The sequence below is a fragment of the Macaca mulatta genome, chromosome 4, assembly GCF_049350105.2.
Source record: "Macaca mulatta isolate MMU2019108-1 chromosome 4, T2T-MMU8v2.0, whole genome shotgun sequence".
Taxonomy (NCBI): domain Eukaryota; kingdom Metazoa; phylum Chordata; class Mammalia; order Primates; family Cercopithecidae; genus Macaca; species Macaca mulatta.
Genome location: NC_133409.1, coordinates 2,783,894 through 2,797,649, shown reverse-complemented (window position 1 = coordinate 2,797,649; position 13,756 = coordinate 2,783,894). Strand labels below are relative to the sequence as shown.

The 13,756-nt window shown below is 48.5% G+C and overlaps 1 protein-coding gene across 2 annotated transcripts in view; it reads right to left on the bottom strand.

The window, feature by feature from the left end:
* The window catches only part of THBS2 (thrombospondin 2), a 38,668-nt gene extending 25,196 nt beyond the window's left edge, over nucleotides 1-13,472 (bottom strand). For both annotated transcript variants that reach the window (XR_013416938.1, XM_015137723.3), the window contains exons 1-6: nucleotides 13,350-13,472; nucleotides 10,224-10,297; nucleotides 8,225-8,781; nucleotides 5,709-5,793; nucleotides 1,812-2,008; nucleotides 580-720 (exon numbers count right to left, since the gene is read on the bottom strand). Coding sequence is in view for 1 of the 2 variants with exons in the window: in XM_015137723.3 (XP_014993209.3) it covers nucleotides 580-720; nucleotides 1,812-2,008; nucleotides 5,709-5,793; nucleotides 8,225-8,781; nucleotides 10,224-10,275 (1,032 nt within the window). In the remaining variant the exon portion in view is untranslated. The remainder of the gene's footprint in view (nucleotides 1-579; nucleotides 721-1,811; nucleotides 2,009-5,708; nucleotides 5,794-8,224; nucleotides 8,782-10,223; nucleotides 10,298-13,349) is intronic.
* Nucleotides 13,473-13,756: the final 284 nt, after the last annotated feature.

The following is a 13,756-nucleotide window of genomic DNA, read 5'->3' as shown; positions in this document are numbered from 1 at the left end:
CAACAACAGGGCCCCCAGATGGCTCTTTGCATTCATTCCGTTCCTTTCTCCCTTCACTGAGCAGCAAGGAAGCAATAGAGAGCCCCACGTTTCCTGGAAGGAGGGAAGAAAAGACAGGCAGCAGGAACTCCCGTTATCTAGGGCAACTCTGAGGCCATTGTTACAGAAATAGAGTAACACTAAAAGCTAAATTGTCTGTCTATAAGACTTCAGGCAGTGGCTTGTATTTCCCCCAAATGTTTCTGCTGAGCCTCAGGCTCTGTCAGAACCGAATGGAATTAAATGCAGAGTCTAGGGCCATGTCTGGCTTCTCTGTTCCTCCTGTTTCTAACCCACTGGTGATGCTGGCCAGGTCGCTCCCCGCAATCTGGGCTCTGGTTCTTTATGTGCAAACAAAAAGGTTGATTCGAGTCATAAATATGGTTCCTGGCCCGTCTGTGGTTCTTACACTCGGATTTCCTCACATAGCTGAACAGGTTTTATACATCTGCACTGAATGCTGGCATTTCCAGGCAGTCAAGCTCTGCCGAGTGTCCAGTGGTGGCCTCCTCCCCCCAGAGCCGTGTTCTGGGGCCTCACCTTGCAGGTACACGTGGTGCAGCTGTCCACCACCCACGTCTCATTTTCCGCAAAGAACCGGCCATCCTGCCAGCAAGCTGACATGTTCCTTGTCTTAGGAGGGCCACCAATGAGCTCCCAGAGAAACTGGTTATCGTTCGACTGGAAAATCAAGTGAAATATTTAAGTACAGACAAGAAAACTACATATTTAGTCATCATGCTTGTGGATGAAAAACAAAGTTCCTCCTTCATTAAAAAGCTCTAAAGTCTAGTAGGACTTGACTTATCCCTGGGAGGAAGTCCCAGAAGCTGCCCTCCATCCTCAGGGAGCTTTCTGAGCCAGTGCCACAGCTTGTCACTGCCTGGGCTTCTGCGGCGACCCATCCACCTGCCTTCCAGGGGAGGGGAAACTGCGCGGCTCACATCACACCGGGGTCAGTGCAGAGCAATGCTGGGACGCCTTCAAATGGGAACCCAAGGTGGGACTGCGGGTGGGAACAAGGTCCCCAGGCAGCAGCCATAAGGACAGGCAGGGATACAGCCAACCTCTTGCCCTCGCCGCCTTCCCTGCCCCAGGCTCCTGCCCTCGCCACCCTCCCTGACCTGGGCTCCTGCCCTCGCGGCCCTCCTTGCCCCGGGTTCCATCTCCTGGCATCATTTACTTCGTGTCCTCTAGGTACAAGTCAGCATCACTGCAGCCTGGTTAGCCATGTGGACATCGTGGGGCACCGTGGCCCAGAGCACCTCATTATGTTCAGTCCCTTTCTCTAAACTGCGAGCTGCCCGTCCTGAGCCCCGCAGGCATCCCTCACTCTTCCTGGCCACGCTGTGCTGCTAAAACCCATTTCACTCCTGCCAGCCTCACGGGGACTTCTCATCCTGCTTCTTCAGCTACTCCAACATGCAGTCCTTTAAATAAAAGTATTTTCCTCTGCAGGTGTGTGTGTGTGTGTGTGTACACTCGTACCTACAGATTTACCGAGGAGGTAAATTTCCCCAAATTAAGAATGTACTTTGGAGACTGTGCCCAGGACTGTTTTCCTTGGGAATACTTCCCTAGATCTACCCAACTTCCCTCTAACAAGGCTGAATATTGAGCAAGGGTCCCAGCAGACGCCTCCCCTGAGAACTGTAGGTTTTTAATCGAGCACCAGGCACTGCCAGGCCAAGGAGTGTTGAGATCCGCCGAGATGGGCCAGTGGCGGAGCTGCCCGTGCCCTGTGACCCCTGCAGCCCCGCGCGGGCACCCACCACTCTCTTGAGGTTCTCGCTGAGCTGGTTCACGAGGACGTGGAGCCCGGAAAGCTCCTGGACCATGTTCCCCAGCTCCTCGCAGGAGCGTTCGCACACCTCAGGCCTCCTCTCCGAGCTGGGGCCCACGTACTCGGTGGTGACATGCGGACCCAGGCGCAGTGTCTCCGTGTTCTCACTGATGGCGTTGATCTCAGCTGAGGGGAAGCACAGAAGGGCCCTGAGCGTCACGGAGGACGTGGCCAGCAGCAAGGGCCGGAACCACAGGGAGGATGACCTGCCCTGGTTCCCAGAGAGGCCTGGTGCTGGGTGACACCAGGAACAGCAGGGACAGGGGACAGCGGCTGTTTCCCACACTGCCACGCGTCACAGAAGGAGCAGAGCCGTGGTTAGCTTAGGAGTGGGGAGACACAGAAGTATAGGACAGGCCCACACGGTCCAAACGCAGAAGCAGGAGCAGCCACGCATGTCACTCAGACCCAGGTCCCCTCTTTCCAAAGCTTCCGACCACAAATCTGCTTCTTGAACAACACATCCCCTACAAGTTCTGACAGCTCCTCTAGACTCTTCATCCTTTTTTATTTTCATCCCCAAACACCCTTTCTTATGGCTCCTTGCTCTGCTTTAAAGAAAATTCACTCATCCTCTTGCTGAAACAGCCGGTCCCCTCGAGACTGTGCCTTGCTGGTCCCGGCCTTCCCACCTTCCCACCTTCCCATCTTCCCACCTTCCCCCCCACTCCCACCTTCCCACCTTCCCATCTTCCCACCTTCCCCCCGCTCCCTCCTTCCCACCTTCCCACCTTCCCACCTTCCCACTACTCCTACCTTCCCACTTCCCCCCGCTCCCACCTTCCCACCGCTCCCACCTTCCCACGTTTCCACCACTCCTACCTTCCCAACTTCCCACCTTCCCCCCACTTCCACCTTCCTACCTTCCCACCGCTCCATCTGAAACCCTATATCGTGGGACCTGGATGGGTATGGCACGTAATTTACAAATTGACCCAAGGCAAGTTGGGGTCGGAGGCAGGTCCCGTTCTCAGGTTCAGTGGGGCCTGCACGGACGCAGTAGGGGCCCAGGCTATACGCCGGAGCTCACCTCACCCCCATCTAGGACTCTGCTCCCTCTTAGGGGTGAGGATCCCGTCTTTGAAATGCCTGACTTCTCTCAGACAGTCCATTATTGAGGAATGACTTACACATTTTACAGCACTGTCAGGCATTCCGTGATCGAGTTTTTGTCACTTGGTTATAAACTGTGCTGCAATTCACATTAAGCTCAGAAGCTTCCCCTCAGATTCATCATGCCCATAACCATGTACAATCAGGTCAATATCAATGGATAAGCAGAGAGAGAGAAACCACCCTGAGTGGATTTTACCCAGCACACTGATCTTTAGCTAACCTAGGGTATTTGCTTTTCATTCCTTTAAAAGTTAAACAAAAGACCACATATATCTTTGCTTCTGCTCCGGCTCTGACAGGCATGTAGTTTTACTTTGTAGTAAAACCTTCCAACTAGCTTGTATTTCTCCAGGCTTCTGCCAATATTCTCAGTTGTAAAATAATAATGGCTCAGCCTCTTCACAAGGTTACTCTCACTTTTAACAAACAGTGAAGAAGGGAGTGTCATTACCAAGCACCACTCCATGAAGTAGCTATTTCTATAAAGACCCATTTTCCTCAAATCTGACCTAACCAGTGAAGAAGAAGTCTTCGCTGGCAAAGATCTCCAAATGGGACATCGGCATCCACCTGGCTTTGAGTAGACTAACTCAGGGCTGATTGCCACATATGGTAGGTAGATACATGTATAGAGATCCATACTTATTCTACATCTGGAGATAACAGATCTAGATTTCTCTGTAAGTCTGGGGGTTTTTTTTTGGTTTTTTTTTTTTGGAAGATCTAAGAGTTTCCCATAAGTTTTAAAGGTTTGCTTTTAATAGTTCCAGGGATTATTCACTGGTACCTATGAGCCTAGGAAATACCTGCTGAAGGAGACTGCACCTGCTAGGGCGTATGCTGGTAACACACACACACACACACACACACACACACACAGGATGTTTGCTTACATAGAATTGTAAGTCGTGTTTGTCATAGTAGGTTAGTTTTACTCCCTAACCATTATGACAACGAATTCAACATGCCATAGATAACCTGTGCTCTAGTTTAACTGAACCCACGTGAAATTATGGTACGAACGTGTGATTAGGAACACCACAAAGGGTATATTTTCTTTCATACAAATAATATTTGCATATATGTTTTGTTTATAAAAACAATATTTTTCTATATTAGTGAAAATACACACACACAGACACACACACCTGCATATATACATATAAATATATCAGACTGAAAACATTATTGCAACAAAAAGTACCCAAAAGCCCCACAGCCACCTGCACCCCAGGAGCCCGGGGAAGAGCACTGCCTCATGAAGCTGAGGCCCTGGCACTCGGAGTGCTGGAGCCAAGATAACGCTGCCTGTGCTGCAAATTACCCCTCAGGTCACAGGCACAGCGAGGGTCATGGCGGGGTGAAAGTCGGAGCTGGGATGAGGGTTGGTCTTAGAACACCCTTCTCCCTGCACTGATGATCAAATGTCTCCCTGTTCTCTTTCCCCACAGGACATGCACAGCAATCAGGACCTGCAACGTGTAACTGAGGAGTGGGCTACGCACCCCGGTTCTGAAGTAGCCGATGGGATCACAGAGTCATTGTGCATCAAAGATACCAAATCCCACATCTTCCCGACGACATAACAATTTACACTTGTCATAATTTGGAATTGAAATGGCCTGGCCTTCATGCGCACACAGCCACACCGTGTGGCAGACGTGAGCTCCGCTTTGAGGCTGTCAGACCCCGGCAGCAGCCCTGCTGCCTGCTCTCTGGGGAGCTGAACACGGCAGCCACACAGCACCCCCTTGGGCGCCAGACTTCCTCTTTGTAAAACGAAGAAAGTGAAAGTAGGCATCTCACGTAGTGACTCTGAAGATTAAATGATGTATGGCATTTAATGAACCTGTCGTAGCAACCTTCGGAATGAAATGCTCAAGAAAATATTGGAAAGTATGCTTGGAAATACCATTCACAGCTGTAACTAACAAAAAAGGTGAGATCATCTGTCAATGATTTAAGTAGCATAGATTTCCATCATATGATGGAGATAACAACTATGAACAGTATAAGAAAACTTCTAGGCCAGGAGCAGTGGCTCACGCCTGTAATCCTAGCACTTTGGGAGGCCGAGGCGGTGGATCACAAGGTCAGGAGATCGAGACCATCCTGGCTAACACTGAAATCCCGTCTCTACTAAAAATACAAAAAATTAGCCAGGCATGGTGGCAGGCGCCCGTAGTTCCAGCTACTCGGGAGGCTGAGGCAGGAGAATGGTGTGAACCCAGAAGGCGGAGCTTGCAGTGAGTCGAGATCGTGCCACTGCACTCCAGCCTGGGGGACAGAGCGAGACTCCGTCTCAAAAAACAAAACAAACAAACAAAAAACTTCTATAAGTCAAGTTCAACAAATATCTATGACTTTCCTTAGGCAGACAAGCATCGCACATTAATATGCTGGAAAAGTCGCCTATATTTAAAGTCATATTAAAGTACCAGCTATTTATATTTCGTCTTCTATAATAAAATTGTTTGGATTATTAAAATCTGCTTAAAATTAACTGTTTAATCAATTTATTATTTTCAGATATCGACATGTCTAAGGTGACCAGCTAACTCACTCAAAGAGAATAGTGGTAGTTCCAAATATTTTTACTTGAATTTTTACAAGCATGCATGCACATACATACACACACACACATACATCATGTCACAATAGAAACCCATCCAAGCCAGTAAATCAAATGCATTTTTGAAAACACACCTACCTCCCTGGCCTTGCTGGCAACCCTTCTTGCTTAGAATATCTTCCACAGAGTTTTCAAACACGAGGTGGACATTCTGAAGCAAACCCTGTAAATACATACAAGCAGAAAAATAGAGCAACAGATAAACATCCGACGTTTGATGCCAAGCTCACTGACATTCTAAAAACACAAGATGTAATCTTCAAGTAGTGAAAGTATTTCCTTCTACGTAGCAGATTTGCAGTCTCTTTATAATCAGATTTTCTGTATATAGGACTTTTGAAATTTTGCTTTTGAGCATGACACAAGAAATGGAAGTGTAATGTAAGAAATCTACCTAGAAGGAAATGTTTCACAAATGAGTGAGATGGCCCTTGGAGAGGTGTGGCCTGCTGTGTGTTCTGGGCATGTTCCCATGGACGTTCAAGGCCATTCTTTCCTTGCAAGTCACCATGATTAGCGAGTTTCTGCATTGGGCAAAGGAGCTCACAGAGGCCCACTGGTCTACTCAGAGACACAGACTCTGAGCGCCTCCCGCAGCTGAGTTACGGTGGGGCTGGGCCAATCCTATATAGTATGGAATTCCCGGGCACCCACGAGAGATTAACTCAAAAACAAGCTATGCATCTCTAGGCCTTTTACTCAAATTACTGAGTTTAAGCATGTACTTATTTCCAAGGCCCTACATGACTGGGAGGGAGCAAGGTACCACACCCTGTTGTGATTCTAAACACCTGCAGTTTAAGGAAGATTCATTTCCAAACATATTTTCACCAAAATGGACATGAAACCATTCCCTCATAAATCAGTAGCCCTTTCCCTTGGAAAAGGGCACCTGCTACTTTGCTCTCCCATCATTTCGCTGCTAAAGCAAACATTTAGGAGTGGTTTTGGTCGTGATCAAAAGAGTCTGGGATTGCTAGAAACATTGGAATAGGATTGATTCCCTGATCATCAAACCAGCCGTCAATCACAACTGATGGTTATTAGTGCAGTTAGGAAAGCACAGCTGGGGCGGCCCTCTCTGATTAATCATGACTTAGAAAGGCGTGCATTGTGTGTGTGTGCGCGCTTGTGGGCGGTGTTTGCACATGAAAGGGTGAGTGCATGTGTGAAAGTATGTATGTGCTGACAACTGCCTGTGGCTCTGCATGCGTTGTGTGTGCATGTGTGCCTGTGTGTGCATGTGTGCCTGTGTGTGTACACATGCATGGTGGACGTATGTGTATGCATGAGTTCACATGTGGAGTTTGTGTGTGTATACGTGTGTATGAGTGTGTGTGCATGTGTGTTCATGCGTCTGTACATCTGTGGTTCTGTGTGTGCATCTATATGTGTTTTTGTGTGTGTGTGTGGGATGTGAGTGAATGTGAGTGTATGTATGGTGTGTTTATGTGTGGAGGTGTGTGCATGTGTGTGACTGTGTATGGTGCTTTTGTGCACATGTATGTGTGTGTTCACATGTGTATGATGTGTGTGCATTGAATGACTTTGTGTGGTGTGTGCACACCTGTTTTGTCCACATGTCTGTATAAGTGCCTATATATGGTTGTGTGCACATGTGCATGTGTGAGAGTATGTTCACATGTGTGTGTGGTGTGTGTGTGCATGTGTGGCACGTGCACACATCTGTGTGAATGTGAGTGTATGCATGGTGTTTATTTGTGTATGTGCATGTATGCCCATGTAGGGTGTGTGCACGTGTGTGCATGTGTGTGTTCACATGCATGTCTGTGGTGTGCATGCACGCACATGAGTGTGTGAATGGTGTTTATGTGGGTCTGCATGTGCATGCGCATGTACAGTGTTTGCACACGGGCATGCATATGTGAGGGTGTGTTCACATGCGTGTGTATGTGGTGAGGTGTGTGTCTGTGCATGTGTTGTGTGGTGTGTGTACATGTGTGATGTATATACATATGCGAGTGTGAGTACATATGCAGTGTTTGTGTATATGTCTCGATGTGTGTTCATGTGTTTGTGTGCATGTGTGTTCACATATGTGTGTGGTGTGTGCATGTGTGATGTATATACATATGCGAGTGTGAGTGCATATGCAGTGTTTGTGTATATGTCTCTGGATGTGTGTTCGTGTGTTTGTGTGCATGTGTGTTCGCATGTGTGTGTAATGTGTGCATGTGTGATGTATATACATATACAAGTGTGAGTGCATATGCAGTGTTTGTGTATATGTCTCTGGATGTGTATTCATGTGTGTGCATGTGTGATGTATATACACATGCGAGTGTGAGTGCATATGCAGTGTTTGTGCATATGTCTTTGGATGTGTGTTCATGTGTTTGTGTGCATGCGTGTTCATGGGTGTGTGGTGCATGTGCACGTGTGCACATGCCTGTGGTTGCATGTGGTGTGCAGTGTGTGCATGTGTGCATGTGAGCACGTGTGTGGAGGTGCAGTGTGCTTCTCTAAGGCCAGGCTCCGCCTGCTTAAGCCTCGCATCACCAGACGCACTCGCGGGTCAGTTCCCAGCAAAGCTCTTTCCTCCCTCACCGTGGCCGCCTCCCTGCAGAGCGTACCCTGAAGTGACTCTCTCTGGCTGAGCCTTTGGCCACGTACATCCGGCTCTTTTCCGCCTGCAGGTGCTCGTAGAAGGGCTCGTCCAGAGCGAAGCTGTCTATGAGGTCGCAGCCCACGTGCAGGCTGTAGGTCTCTCCAGCCACCTGCACGGTGACGTTCTTCCACTGCGAGTCAGCCAGGCCCACGTCCTCCAGGGAGACCACGTGCCGGGTGCCGTCGATCCAGTAGATGAGGTCCAGCGTGTCCGCAGGGCCATTGGAGACGATCTCGAACTGCCTCTGGGAGAGACCGGGGCCCTCCAGAGCCAGCAGCGTGCCCCTGGACTTGCCGTCCTGCTTGAGCTGGGCCGTGAGGAAGAAGCCCTCCTTCTGCCGCATGCTCCTGGTGATCTTGCTGAGGTCCTCTGCGTTCACCGGCGGGATGTAGTCGAAGCGCACGAAGCGGTAAGCCGGCACGCCGGGGTCGGGCCCGCGGAACTGCTTGGCGCCAATGGTCTTGCGGTTGATGTTGCTGATACTGAAAAGGTCGAAGGTCGTGCCTTTGTCCTGGTGACCAGCTGCAAAGGGAACCGCAGTGCAGAAGGGTGACGTAGGGGAAGAGGGCGAGGTTGGCCAGACCCAGGGTGACAAACCAGAACCTCGCGTGTAAGGAAATTAACGAGGCCTCCCAATATCCCACAACTTCTCTCCCTCTTTTATAGGAGTGCTAGAGCCCTCTCTGATGAAAAGCCACTGCCAGTGCTGCTACTCAGAGTGTGGTGCCAACGCAGCTGCGGGTCTGTGGGGTCAGCTTCTGTCCCTGGCTGGCCGAGGAGCGTGTGCTAGAAGGTAAATCGGTGGGGCCAGGCAGCGCCCTGTCCCTTCACCTGGCCCTTTGCATAGCCCGACCTTCGTGGTGAGGGAATCCGGGCCTCGACTGACATTCTGGCACATGTCCCAAGTGACTCTGTCTGGCTCTTCCATCTCAGATCTGAGGCTGAAAAGCAGCTGTCCTCTCTACCAGTTGATTGCTCAGGAAATAAATGAATGAATAAACTAGGAAAGACATGGATCTCTAGCCTTGCTATTGATAAAGTGTCTGAAAGCGGCTCACTCGTATGTTGCTTTCTTGTTGAGATCAACTGCCTAAAACCCGTTACGTTAGCAGGTTGCTATTTTGTAAAAATGTATTCTCCAGCTCTTAATGCACCCTGTGGGTAAGGATCTGAAAGAGTGATCAGTGTCCAGTATAGAAACAAATGGTTTTAACTCACCACCTAAGCTATTGGCAAGAAAAGTGATCAGACCTCACCAAAATCATAACAGTTTAAATAATTCGAAGTAATACACTGAACGGAAAGTTTAAACAAAGCCTTCCTTTTCATGTAATATTTGGCAAATTAGAACAGTATAATACACAGTGTTGCTGATAGAAGTGGGCATGGGACCACTTTCCATAGAGTTACTTGGCAAGAATTAAAAGCTTTGATTCAACAATTCTAATTTTGTAACCTATCCAAAGGACATAATCACAAATGCTACTTAAGATTTATCCACGTCAGTATTTTTTGTGTCACCGTTTATGCTAATGAAAATAAACCAATCTAAGTGGGAATTGATTGAAAAAGATCAAACTTCATCTGTGATGAAATATTACGTGGTCATTAAAAATCATACTGTAGAAAAGTAAACACATGGGAAAATATTTAAAGGAGGAAGAAAGTGGAGCAAAAATAATTCAACAAACACCAAATGCTTGCAGTGCTGTGAACATCCTCTACAGAAAAAAAAAGGATAAACTGTGCAACTCTAAGTGGAATGGCATTTTTCTCTAACACCTGAATTTTCCAAAGATAAATTCTCTCATGTCATATTGGCTCTGAAGTAAGTTACTATTAAGGAGCTAGAAGGTCCTCACGGGTAAAATTGTCCTACTACACACTTTATTTTGTCGTCTCTCGCCTTGCAGCTAAGCCACATCTCACAAGCCCAAGAGACCACGGGCTCTGAGGACACTCACCTTGTGTGCTGGGCCACACCCACAGAGCCAGCAGGACCAGCCCCCAGACCATCCTGCCTCCTGCAGTTTAGCTCCTGGGGATACAGGAAACCCTTGTTAGTGATGAGTCCACAGCTGCAACCCTGCCTATGAGGGAGACTGGCCCAGTGACTCACATGACCATTGAAAAACAGTTTGCATATAAAACTCAGCACCAACTGGATTTGTGGGAAACTAAGAGCTAAGGAGGAAATTTACTTTTCAAGCAGGATTCTTCTAACTATAACTAAGATTTGTTAGGCTGGCATTCACCGGCAAGCACTGTGCTCATCACGTTCTAAATATTCCTATTATTTCATCTTCATAATAGCCGAGGAGGTAAGTGGTGCTCTAATTGTCCTCGTTTTACAGATGAGCAAATGGACGATGGGCAAGGTCAGCGCTTGCCAGGAGTAATTCTGTTCATATGACTTGTAGACAGGACTTAGATCTGGAAAGTTTGAATTTAGAAAAATATCCAGCCTGACAAAAATAATCTGTGAAAGCATTTTGTGTAAATATCCAGAAAAAAAACAGTTACACATAACCTAATTAAACAGAATAAATACTAACTGTAAAAACAGTTAGAAATAAACTTAATTTGGTGAATTATACTTACAAAAAAACAGAACACTTGACTTAGCCATCATTTTGACCCTGCCTTTTTATTTTCCTGCAGGCCTGTTTTTCCATTCTTGGGGATTTTAAGTTGGCACAGCTCAGTGGAGGCTGGACCCGGAGTCAGGAGACATGGCCCAATGCCCTGCTGCACGATTAACCCTGTGGGTCTCAGCTTCTCCTCTCCCGAAGGAGCATGAGCCTGCGGGTCCCGGGGCTCCCCAAGTCCCTTCCAGCAATTGGTCATACCCTGCTCCAGGTTGAAGCAAAGACTGAGACCCCAATTCTTCCCATATTTCGAATAGCAAAGGCTGTTAACTTCTCATTGTTAATCCAAGGACTCTCCCTCTCCAGAAACAACATTTGGTAACCTGGAAATCCTCACCTTCCAGAAATAAAGAAACGTTCCCCAGAAGAAATGCTTGGCAGCACCTCCAGACCCCGCACCCATCTGCTCCCTGAACCACCCCCCAACTCATCTGCTCCCAGCCCCCCCCCGGCAACCCATCTGCTGCCCCCAGTGCCACCCCCCGGGTCCTTGGTGATTGTTTCATCTGTCCTGGCTCCGGAAGCAGCACGGCCCGCGGCCGGCGGAGGCCAGCACCAGGCTGAGCAATGCTGAACACCAGCTGTGCAACCTAGGAAAACTTACTTAACCTCTCTGTCTCAGTTTCCTCATCTGTAGAAACATAGCCTCATATAAAACGCCCACCTCATCGGGTTGTTATGAGAGATGAATTCAGCAAACGAATCTTTACCAGGGGCTGACTTAGCCAAGCAAGCCACAGACATGGGTTACAGGAGCAGAATGTGCCTCTGGGTCTGGGGCACTTTCTACTGTAAATGCCCGAGGCAGCCGCAGTAATAATGGTAGTGCTGACAGGACCTTTCTATGGAGCTCTTAAGAGGGTTTAATGACATGAGTGAACACTTGACCATGAGCTTGGAACAATGTCTGCACACAGTAAGCACCACAGAGAGGTGTTAGAATTACGCAGCTCAGGTACAGCCTTGGCAGGCTCTTCCCACCTCTCCACCTTATTAGCCCACACTGCCGGACACATTGAAGTCCCCTAAGGACAGCTCTGTGGGGCTGGCCCTGCAGAGGCCAGCCAAGAACAGGATGGCAAACGCGAAAGTTCTGGATGCCCAGCTTCATAAGGACAGGTTGGAAAAAGTAAAGCAAACTCCTTTGACAAAACCATATCCTACTGTCTCTGCCTTGAGGTGGATTCTTACAGGAGCAGGAGTCTAACAAAGCATCCGCCGCTGAGGATTGTCAAAGGACAGTGAGGCTCCATGCCACAGGAAGGATGAGCAGCCGGGCTGCCTGGCCTCAGCCCATCCAGGGACACCGGGCAGGGATGGAGCCACGGACGAGCCAGTGCCGCTCACCCCTGCCCCAGCCTCTGCACGCCACGCACCACGTTTATGCTGGTGTCTTTCCAAAAGAAAGATGTCAGTGCCTCTCGGCAGCAGAACACAGTTTGAATTTGCAAAGGTCTTTGAAAACTCTTTTCAGTTGAACAATCAAAGTAAAAGATAACTTTGCAGAGAGCTAATTGTTTACCGGCCATCCCCCACCAAAAGCAGTCTGATGAAACAGCAGACTCCTGGGTGCTCAGCCCCCAGCCCTGGGAGGCCAAACCCACCTTCCTTAAGTGGTAGCCAGGCAACCCGCCAGCTGGCTTTTCATATGCAAACTGCCGCAAAACTGTTAAAAGTCGCTGTGTGTCCCAGCAGTCACAGGACTTTGCATAGACTTACCACAAATATTCTCTAGTTAGGTTCAAAACACTTTTCAGCTACGAATAATGTAAACAATCAGTCTCTCTCTAATCCACTAATAATGTTAATCAGAGATCAGAGTCTCTCTCTAATCTACTAATAAAGTTAACAATCAGAGTCTCTCTCTAATCTACTAATAATGTTCATCAGAGATCAGAGTCTCTCTCTAATCCACTAATAATGTTCATCAGAGATCAGAGTCTCTCTCTAATCCACTAATAATGTTCATCAGAGATCAGAGTCTCTCTCTAATCTACTAATAATGTTAACAATTAGAGTCTCTCTCTAATCTCGGTTACTTTTCAGATACTCCGGGAGTGGTTTCTAATTCCCTCCTCAATAACAAACTCTCATGTGGAATCTTCTTATTCTGAAGGTGAAAACATAAAGCCTTTACCGGGTTCCCAGGTAGGTACATGCATTACAATAGCAACTACCACAACCCTCAGAGAGGAAGGGGTGCCGGGCCAGCCGGCGAAAGGAGCCGGAGGAAAAGCTTAGCGGCGGCCACGTGCCTTGCTCTTCCAGTGGGCAGTAAAAACTCCACGTGAAGAAAGGCTTGCCGTTTAGTGTTAATAGACGCACCACCCACCTTCGGAATCTCGATAGCTCTTTTTTCTTCTCCCCGTCTTACAGTTCAAGAGCTCTAATTTCTTAAAATTGGAGCACGATGAAATAATTGAGTTTAAGAAATAATCGTACCTGGTTTGCTAAAAAGATGCAGTGATGACTGATTTCAGTGTTCCGGACTGGGTCAGAAAGGCTCAGGCTCTGCCGGAGCGAGAGACCGGCCCCGCCGTGCAGGACGCTCCGGTGGACGTGGCCGAGCGGCTCCCGGGCAGTGCGGCTTTATATGCCGCTTCTCCTGTGCAGTGCTGTCAATCAGACACACGAGGAAGCACGTTTAATTCATTCCTTCGAAGGAATGACATCATCCCCCTTCTGATCTCACCATTTGCTCCGAGTACCTGCTGCAGGGGTCCAAGTCCAGCCCCTCTGCACTGGAGGCCGCCTCCTCCTCCTGCACCCCGGCCCCTGCCAGACAGGCCTGGGAGGAGCCAGACAGAGAGAGAGGGAAGGCAGGGACTCACTTTTCCTGTCTTCTCTCA